Source organism: Barbus barbus (genome assembly GCF_936440315.1).
Source record: "Barbus barbus genome assembly, chromosome: 25".
In the NCBI taxonomy this organism is placed as follows: domain Eukaryota; kingdom Metazoa; phylum Chordata; class Actinopteri; order Cypriniformes; family Cyprinidae; genus Barbus; species Barbus barbus.
The window spans coordinates 13297131-13306821 of record NC_136753.1 but is presented as its reverse complement, the minus strand read 5'-3'; the positions used below and the strand labels follow the sequence as shown (position 1 = coordinate 13306821).

Sequence of the window (9691 nt, the reverse complement as noted above, 5' to 3'; positions counted from 1 at the left end):
TAGACAAATTGACCAGGTTGGCCAATGCAGTTGACAAAGCTTTCACCAGAGTTCACTTTGTGCTTTTAGAAGAGCAATGAGACAGTGTTGTTCCACAGACAGACTGTGACTCCTTCGGGTTCACTCCTTTGGGTTCGGTCTTTCAGGTTGAAGTTTTGGCCTGACAAATTTTTCTTAATATCAGTATTACCAAAGCAAAATCGAGTGTACAGTTCCTGGTGTATTGCTCCAGTGGTTTTGTGTGCTCAACACACGCCCTTTGATGGTATCCTCTCCTACCAAAATAGTGGTGGCGAAGAGCAATACCTGACATGTCAGTGCCTCGCTGTAAGTATTTTAAGAAAGGGTGAACAATCTCTCTCTCTCTCTATACTTTGGCTGCTCCCATAGGAGTTGCCAGAGCGGAATTATCCACACAGCCATTTGGCAAAGGTTTTACACCGGATTCCCATCCTGATTTCACCCAGGACTGAAAGTGCAGGGAAAGGCTATATAGTGTGGCTGTGTAAGTGTTTTTTTTTTTAAACACACACCAATTAAACATCAATTAGCTGATGTGCTTTGGCTTCTGTTTAATTGAATCAATTATGCTCAAGGCCAGTAAACTACCATGTCCACTACATTAGAGTGGTGGATCCAATGTTGGAGAAACTCATGCTTTTATGACTTTATGCTTCAGTTGTAGGAACTTTTAACTCTATTCAGGGTGGAAAAGTGAATAACAGAAAGAAATTGGAGTTGACATCAACTAAATTGCCTTCTTGACAGAAGAGGGTGATGGAGGTGAATCCTCACTGGCAGATCCAGTAGTCATTGCCACCAAGGCTCAAGCTTTAAGCATTCTTTGCTAAATGATGATGATGATGATGATGCCTATAAGTCACTTCTTAAATTAGAAACTCAAAGAGCAGAAGTACAATTTGTCTGGCAGTGTAACAAATCACTCTGACCAAACTACTGCAAACCAAAGCCACATTTGAAAGCTGCCTCCTAAAAGCTGGCTTCAAAAGTCTAAATTAAGAATATGTGCTCAAAATATCCACAATGTATTTGTGATGTATATTTGTTTGTTTTATTTATTTGTTGTAGGTCAGATTAGGGCTCTGGCTGTTGAAAAATGAAAATGGGTAATTTGTTGGATATTTTGTGCTGTTTTGTGCATATTTGAATTGAAAATACTGACTCCATGCTAAATGTTCCACCCATTGTTCTTTACTTAGAAGCCTACATTGTGATAATTAGTTCAGAGCACAGATAATCCAGATTTGGTAATCTAAACAAGTGTATCATGCTGATCTAATCCAACTTTGCTTTGAAAAACTGGCACAGAAATAAGATTACTTGATCCTGAATAGCAAAACAAGGGATTATTCTAATCCAGATTAAATTTTTGGAACAACTGGGTCCTGAATGACGATTTGATCTGTTTTTCACAAATTCTGATAAATTCTTCTGCTTCTATTTTCAGGCATGCAGCTCTTCTACCAAATACAACCCCAAAAGTTTCAAGTTAATGTCCTAATCACAGTTAAAGGATTATAGCATCCTAAACCATGACCTAAACTTGAATTTGGAGTGCATCACCTGTTGTCTGTGTGTGACAATTATAACTGAATATTATTATATCACATAATTATGCATAACATAAGGAAGAAGGAAGAAAAGAAAACCAAAACAAACGCAAGCTGCTTGGACCAAAAACTATAATCTATAACCCCGTGACCTCCCTTAATCTTGAGCTTGCAATTTAATTTTTGTTCTTTTTTAGTACAAAATGTCAGGGGTATACACGATACAATGTTAGAAAGATTTCGAGTTGCTGTGGGTAATAAAAGCGTCTCGAGATCAAATTTCGTAATTTGCATTTCGTACAGAAGGCGACAGTGTCGAGCAACCCCACGAAACAATAACAAGCAGGAGAATCACCGGATATCCGGAAGTGTTGCATTGTGGGGTTTATTTCGTTGATAGCTAACCGAGTGGGTGAAGTAATGAATTAAGAGCTTCGAATGCTTAAAAAAAATACGCCCCGGGTTTTAGCCGAGCGTTTATCCAGGCAGCTTGAGAATGAATGATCGGAGTTGAATCATGAATATAAACGCGCACAGGAACAGCAGCTCTGATGTGTGGATGTGGAGAGTCAGCGTGAACTGATCAACCGAAAGGTACCGACTCCTCTCATCCTCCCTTCCTTGTGTCACACACTTTGCCTGAATTTGAATTCAAAAACATATTCAAAAGTATGCCTTCTCTCTGACAGTGTTTTAGTGATCTGCTATAAGAAAGCCGACAGCATTTGAATCTCCACGCAAAGTCGCCGCTGTGGGTGTTTTTTTCCATTAACAACCCATTGAACTTCCTCGCCTGCTTTCGATTCCCTTCAAAACGTCTGGACAGCTCATCCCTCATGGCCTCTTCATCGGGCAACGACGATGATTTGACGATCCCGAGGGCGGCGATCAATAAAATGATTAAAGAAACGCTTCCCAATGTACGAGTAGCGAACGATGCCAGAGAGCTTGTGGTGAACTGCTGCACAGAGTTCATTCACCTCGTCTCATCAGAGGCCAACGAGATCTGCAATAAATCAGAGAAGAAGACTATATCCCCAGAACATGTTATAAACGGTGAGGATGTCACTTCTTGATGACTGTGAGGTCACTAACAGCTAATTAATCCATTTGGATACGTGGAGGATTTTTTTCAAAGTTTGCGTTAGTAAGCTTGAGTTAAGGGCTAGTTCACTCAAGAATTAACATTAATTTTCATATTATTCCAAAACCTGTATTTCTTGCTTGCTTCTGATGCTTTGGTGTCATTGGCTCATTTTACATACAGTTCATGATGAAAAACCAGCCTAAACTGCTCTGCTGATTTTAGCTACTCTTCCACTCTGTGGCCAGTTGCATAAACATAGCCAATATGTTAAGACTTTATCTTAAGAACTAGTTTGATTACATTTGTCCCCTGGTCAGGCTTAGTAATTTGACTGATTTTAAAGGGGTTTTGCACAATTTTTAAATGTTCAGTCTTGAAGACTGGCTGAAGATGGTCTGGGGGACCATATTAAACTCTCTCATCTGATGAGATTTTTTATTTTTTTGTATGCTCTTCATTCTTCTTTGGAACACAAATTTTGGAAAAATGTTGTAGTGTGTGTTTTTTAGTGCAGTGTTGTATTTCTATGAGCAAAAACGTTTTAAATTGTATGCAGTTCTTCACAGTATCTCTTTGTTCCATAGTAGGAAATAAGTCATACAGGTTTGGAGCAGCATGAGCTATCCCTTTAAATATGTTCATCAAATCCACAATGGTGATTGGATTGTTGTCCCTTTGTGGGTTTGAACCTGCAACCCTTTAGGTCTTCCAAGGTCTTGGATTGTATTAACATGCAGACTTAAACAGGTTAATCTAAAGATTAATTCAGTATTTTGGTGGAGATGGATAGACAAGATTGTTACAGTCATGATATAGATTTAAAGTATGAAGGTGATGATTTTTTGGTTTACTGGTTGTACATTTGATTTCCAATAGATATATGTAACAGTGAATTTATTTTTGTCCTCAGCACTTGAAAGTCTAGGTTTTGGCTCATACATCGCCGAAGTAAAAGACGTTCTGCAAGAGTGTAAAACTGTAGCACTTAAACGGAGGAAGGCCAACTCCCGACTAGAGAACCTTGGCATACCCGAGGAAGAACTTCTCCGTCAACAACAGGAATTATTTGCCAAGGTAAAAATGCTGCAAGAGCTTTAACAGCATGTTGAAAAGGATGAAATCGGTGCTCTTTGGCTTTCCATTTTATGCCTTGTATTTGTGTAACAGCATGAGAACGCTGTAATTTCAAGTGGCTCTTCTGATAAGTTCTGCTGTTTTACAGGCACGGCAGCAGCAGGCTGAGTTGGCGCAGCAGGAGTGGTTACAGATGCAGCAGGCCGCCCAGCAGGCACAGCTAGCGGCGGCTTCAGCCAGTTCCGCTCAGCAGGCCGGATCTTCCCAGGATGAAGATGAAGAGGACGACATGTGAATCCCGGCAGGCTTTCACCGAAGCACACAGATAGATTGACAAATATATATATTTACAGACATGTTCGGTCTCCCACACATGCTCTGTTCTCTGTAACCTTAGCAGAGAGGGACCTCTGCAGTGTTTTCTTCTATATAAACTTTTAAATCCCAGATCACCAGTATAAATTCATACTGACGGTTTAGGAGCAATCATGGGTGTTCTCCTGTGATTTGTTGCTATGTTTGCCTCGATTCACTTGTTAACTAGAATTATTAGCTTTTGAATATCCCTCTTTTCTTTCTCATTTGTTCCTGATTTAATTGAAGGCAGTTGCGTGTGTCAGCGTTTGTGTGTGGGAAGGATGTTAAGTCATGTGATGTGACTGTGACATGAGGCGCACCATGTTAATTGTCGTTGGTTAACTTCAGGAGCCGGTGTTTTGAATCGCATCCTGTTTTAGGCGATTTGCGTATTTCTCTTATATTTGTCTTTGTAAAATAGCTTAAAGAGACACATTTGGGGAACATTTTTTGGAAAATGATTTTTACAGCCGTTCATCCCCGCTTCTGTATTTCTCTTTGTTCTGCTGAGTGAGATCAGAGAATGTGATTTGTAATGTAGGATGTTGCTTTTTGGTTCTTTTTAGTTCAAGTGAGGATAAAGATTGTGTAGATAGGCTTTTACCTGCCCTGTGTTCAGAACAGTATTCCAAGGAAAAGATTTACATGTGCAGAATAAAATCTGTCTCATAGTACCAAAGATAGAAAAACTATGGAAATTCAGTCACCAGATAGGCTTCGGAAATCTGCTCATGGTATTTGCTCTTTGCATATCGCACTGAGCGCTCCGTAACTCACTTCGTACAATGTTTTGATAGCAGATTTTTTCCAGGTGCAATGTGTAAAAGTGGAGTTGTGAATGTGTGGTTTATTCATATCTTGTGATGACTGGTAAGGTGTAGTTGAGAAGCGTATTCACATGCCTTTGCAAAAGCTGTAAGCTGTATTCTCTAAGCAATAAAGTCAACCCGTTTTATAGACAACCCGTGTTTTGTTTTTGTTAATGAAAATATTTTAAACAAAACTTTTGAGTAAAGTGTTTTTGATGGTAATTTTCAGAATTTAAAAAAAATGACAAAACGAAATAATGCAGAAAATGTAAACCTTTGTATAACTGAAAATAGAAATAGTGACCTGTAGTTTTGGAACAGGGTGGAGGTTATATTACGGTGCGTCGACAGATGGCGCTCCTGTGGAGGCGATAGTCCTGCTATGGCAAAGGCTTAAAACATTAATATTAATGAGGCAATCTGACGTTCTCCCAGTAGCCAAGAGTGATTTGCTGAATCATTTGCTCATGAATATTAATAGTTTACGTGACTGGACGCTGCCCGAACGTTACCAGGCAACGTCTGTTTGGCCTAATTAATATTCATAAGCTCTCCCTCTGCCATAGTAGAGAAACTGTTGCGCTCCGGTCCTCCACCGTTCCCACCATTCCGCCTTATTTACGCGTACAGAAGTGAAAGGTCGATCGGTTTCAGAGTTCGGCTGAAGCAGATAAACAGAGACAGTTTTGCAGAGCATTCAGGTCAAGAATAATAAGTTTGAGGTGACAGTTGTTACAGGCGAACTTTATACACTTGTGAAGAATTGCCATCGACAGAACGGTCTGTTTTGCCAGTATTACACCAAGGTTGTTCTTCTATTGCCGTTTTTTCCTCCCCACTAAACCCAGCCAAGATACGGTAAGTGTCAAACTGACAGCATGTGTAAAATATGTATAAAGGCGTTTAAAAGTGTACTGCACTGTCATATTCTGTTCAGGGGTAAATAATCGTGTACATGTTTATAAACACTGTTGCACGGCTGATTTGTTTACCATATTGTTTTGATCTGGCTTTAGTCAATATTATCTGTCTCGTGTTTGATAGTTGCTGTAAGCAGAAGCCCATGTTCAATGATTACCATGGCTGTTGAGATTTGTGGTAACGTACATTTGTTTATTTGCTTTGTATGTGTTTCCAGCTACATTGCTTACAATATGTTTGAGATCAGCTGAGATGTTTAGCTGTCACCTTTAGAAAGATTATATCTGGTAATATGAAGAAATTATTCCTGTATGGGAGCTACTATCGTTACATTTCTTCTGTTCTTTATGCTTTGGAAAGAATGATTATCAATGTTCTGCAATAACAAATCAAGATGTGAGATATCACAGGAAATTCAAGATCGTAGTTCATGTCATCCAAGAAGAAAGCCAGAACAAACTCATTCATTCCATCTGATATGAACCAGATATGTAAACTAACTGTAAAGGACTTTGCACATTGATCTGTTAAATGCAGGCAGTACATTTCAGGTTAGACTTGAATAGGTATTCTGGGTATTCTCATAAAAAGAAAAAAGAAATGGTGTGGAAATCCGAGTCTGTTCTGTCAGTGGCATTATATATTATTTATTTTGGGAATGTTTGCTACAAGATATTAATATAATATTGTATTTACTCCCCATTTGAAATAATGGCTGTGGATGTTTTTAGGCTGTTGATACTGTCTTGTCACTCTTTACCAGCTTTCCATGCTTAATTCATTTATTGGCCTTTCTGGTTGGATTTATATAGCTCATGAAAATAGGTATAGCCTAGTTCACACCACCCCCACCATTTCATGTCATAAAGTTTTCCCGTTATTTCTTATAGGAAATCTGCAGTGTGCAAAACATAAAGAGTATTGATACTTAAAGTTTATATAAGTGAGATAATTTCTGTCTGAATACTACATGCTATCAGCCCAGAGTCATGTGAGGAATGGGGGGAGTTGATCAATAAATGTGGATTTACCAGTTTGGTCCAGCTTCAGGTCCACGCAAGTTGCAATGTTAGCCATTGGTTTTCCCTCTTTACGTAATCTGATTGCTCTGCAATGGACATTCATTTTGGGATTTGCTAAAGATTACCTTTAACATTTTTTATAAAATTATTCATGTTTTTAGAGATGAACTTTTAAGTGTTTTCATTCGGCCAATATATATTCAACATTAATCAATATCAATAAATGAAAAGTCGTCGTCTTGTGGATTGACAGAATGAGGTTTCTGCTTTTTAGATCCCTTTCTGTCCCTCTGAGTAGATCAGAGGTTCTCAGACTTTTTTGTCCACCGAACCCCATAGACGTAAAATATTTACTTGAAGTGTTCCCTGAGCTTTTAAGATAATCTTTCAATAATTTAACAACACATTTCCAAGGTTTTCTGATGTTGGTTATTATAGTCACATGACATGTAAGTTAACTTTTTTTAGTAAGATATTTATTGATATTGTTTGCATTTATATTGTAAAATTATAGAGGGAGTGGTCAATAGATAGATAGACTGTTCATCCTATCACCATTTAAACAGTCCTGTCACTCATCTTGTCACAGTTAACATCACATTTAGTTTAATTTCATACTGCATTGGACAGAAATGAAGCGACACATTGACCTTCTAGTCTTTCATTCCTAGAGCTCTCCTCATGTGTTTGCTCGATGCATTTTAAAGTTAATTACTAAATATATCTTTATAAAGTTCACAGTGTTGTTGCAATATACTGCAGATAACATTATTTTTTATCAGGTTAGATTTTGATTAATTACTCAAATCCCTTTCTCTACTAAACTGTCAGCCTCGCATATCTGCTATTTTTGTGTTTTTTTTAAACACTTGTAGTTCTGTTGAATCCTCATCCGACGTGCACTGGGTTGTGGGCACTGGTAGTATTAGCTATTAGTGTGTGCATGGATTTGCACTTTGAATTTCCACCAAAAATAACATTTCATGTACCTTCGGAATATACCTTTATTTCAATGTACTACGATTTGGGATACATTAATTCTAATTAGAGTACTAATTAGGACAGATGGTGTGCAAATTAGGATGCAGCAATATTAAAAATGTTTTAAAACATGTTAACAACATGCTAAAACATGTTAAATCATTTTGACAATGTGGAAACACATTCAAGTGCCCCTATTATGGGTAATAAAATGTTCATATTTTGGTTTTTGGGAGTCCCCAACAACAGGCTGACATTGCATGCAAGGTCCAAAAAAACTTTTATTGACTTATAATATGCATTTATTTTTACCTACTTGCTCAATAACTAATAATAATAATAATAATATAGTAATTTAAATAATAATAATAATAATTAAATAATAAAATTTTAAAATGAAATAATAATTTTTCCAAACCAGGAGGGGGGTTTGCGTGACGCAGCGTTTGTGAACGCAGTGCTGCTTTATGTACAGCGTTGCCCTACTTTGGGGAAAGCGCTATTTTTACCACACCAAAAGTGGGAAAAGTGGCAAAGAATGAATTTGCATTTTCATTCAGATTAACCAGAACACTCCAACAAGTGGGCGGGCAATATGCTAATGTTTCATGCTGATGTCAACATGAAACGGCTTGGGATTGTTTTAAAAACAACTGTTTTCAATGCTTCAGTCGGCTCTTTATTTTGAGAGACAATAACTTTATATACGGTGCACTTTCCGATTTAAAATTTTGCAGGATGTTTTTATTCACCTAGAGCTGTGTTACACACTGCATGAAAGGCAGACTTTATGTACACTACCAGTCAAAAGCTTTTGAACAGTAAGATTTTTATTATTTATTAAATCATTATCTTCTGTTCACCAAGCCTGCATTTATTTGATCCAAAAATACAGCAAAAGCAGTAATATTGTGAAATATTTTTACTATTTAAAATAACTGCTTTCTATTTGAATATGTTTTAAAATGTCATTTATTCCTGCGATCAAAGCTGAATTTTCAGCATCATTTCTCCAGTCCTCAGTGTCAAGTGATCCTTCAGAAATCATTCTAATATGCTGATTTACTGTTCTAGAAACATTTATTATTATTAATAATATTAATATTTAAAATGGTTGAGTACGGGGGTGTTTTACGGGGGTAAATTATAGAAATTAATATTGTTACTATTAAAATGTTTATTGAAAATATTATGTTTTTTTGAGCAGCAAATCGGAATATTAGAATGATTTCTGAAGGATCATGTGATTGGGTTAATGATGCTAAACATTCAGCTATGAAATCACAGGAATAAATTGCACTTTAAAAAATATTCAAATAGAAAACAGGCTATTTTAAATAGAGATTTTTTTTATTTTTTTTACAAATTTTGCAGTTTTTGCTGTACTTTGGATCAAATAAATGCAGGCTTGGGGAGCAGAAGAAACTTCTTAAAAAAAAAAAAAAGAGACATTAAAAACATTCAAATTCTTATTGTTCAAAAATGTTTGACTGGTAGTGTATAGTTTTAATATGTGATTCCTGATATCATCGTCTGTGTCCTCCCAATGCTTCATCACTGAAATTGCTCGCATGGTGCAACCTTTCTAATATGGTAGCATGAAAACTGCAAAGGCCGAGTTTTTGCCCCAAAATAGAGCTGTCAGTGAAAGTTTAGTGCTTGCTTATTTTAGCCTGTTGGCACTGAATCTCAGTTTCTCCATATATGTATGGTCATCTTTCTTTTATCAATGGATGATTAAGCCACACAAGGCAATAAATGTGTTATGACAGACATGAAGAAACATAGTTTCTGTCCCTTTTATAAACACCCTGTGCTAGGATGTGACGCATTGTGCCACTGGCCTGTTGATCTCTAAGCAGCAGTTAT

The 9691-nt window shown here is 37.1% G+C and overlaps 2 protein-coding genes across 2 annotated transcripts in view; both read left to right on the top strand.

Moving 5' to 3' along the window:
- Positions 1 to 1915: 1915 nt before the first annotated feature.
- Positions 1916 to 5049, top strand: LOC306845481 (protein Dr1-like). Its single transcript, XM_079378323.1, has 4 exons — positions 1916 to 2165; positions 2261 to 2627; positions 3569 to 3732; positions 3881 to 5049. Exons 2-4 carry the CDS (start codon positions 2408 to 2410, stop codon positions 4025 to 4027), a joined length of 531 nt encoding a protein of 176 aa, XP_079234449.1. The 5' UTR covers positions 1916 to 2165; positions 2261 to 2407; the 3' UTR covers positions 4028 to 5049.
- A 489-nt stretch (positions 5050 to 5538) lies between these two features.
- LOC306845480 (guanine nucleotide-binding protein G(I)/G(S)/G(O) subunit gamma-12-like) overlaps positions 5539 to 9691 on the top strand; it is a 47716-nt gene continuing 43563 nt past the window's right edge. Inside the window, exon 1 of the mRNA XM_079378322.1 lies at positions 5539 to 5756. The gene's annotated coding sequence lies outside the window, so the exon portion shown is untranslated. The remainder of the gene's footprint in view (positions 5757 to 9691) is intronic.

What these genes read in the sequence shown, in the direction of transcription:
- LOC306845481 (XM_079378323.1), top strand. Translation starts at nt 2,408, where the DNA reads ATGGCCTCTTCATCGGGCAACGACGATGATTTGACGATCCCGAGGGCG. An exon ending in CCCAGAACATGTTATAAACG is followed by an intron (nt 2,628 to 3,568) that starts GTGAGGATGTCA and finishes TTTTGTCCTCAG; the next exon opens with CACTTGAAAGTCTAGGTTTT. An exon ending in AACAGGAATTATTTGCCAAG is followed by an intron (nt 3,733 to 3,880) that starts GTAAAAATGCTG and finishes GCTGTTTTACAG; the next exon opens with GCACGGCAGCAGCAGGCTGA.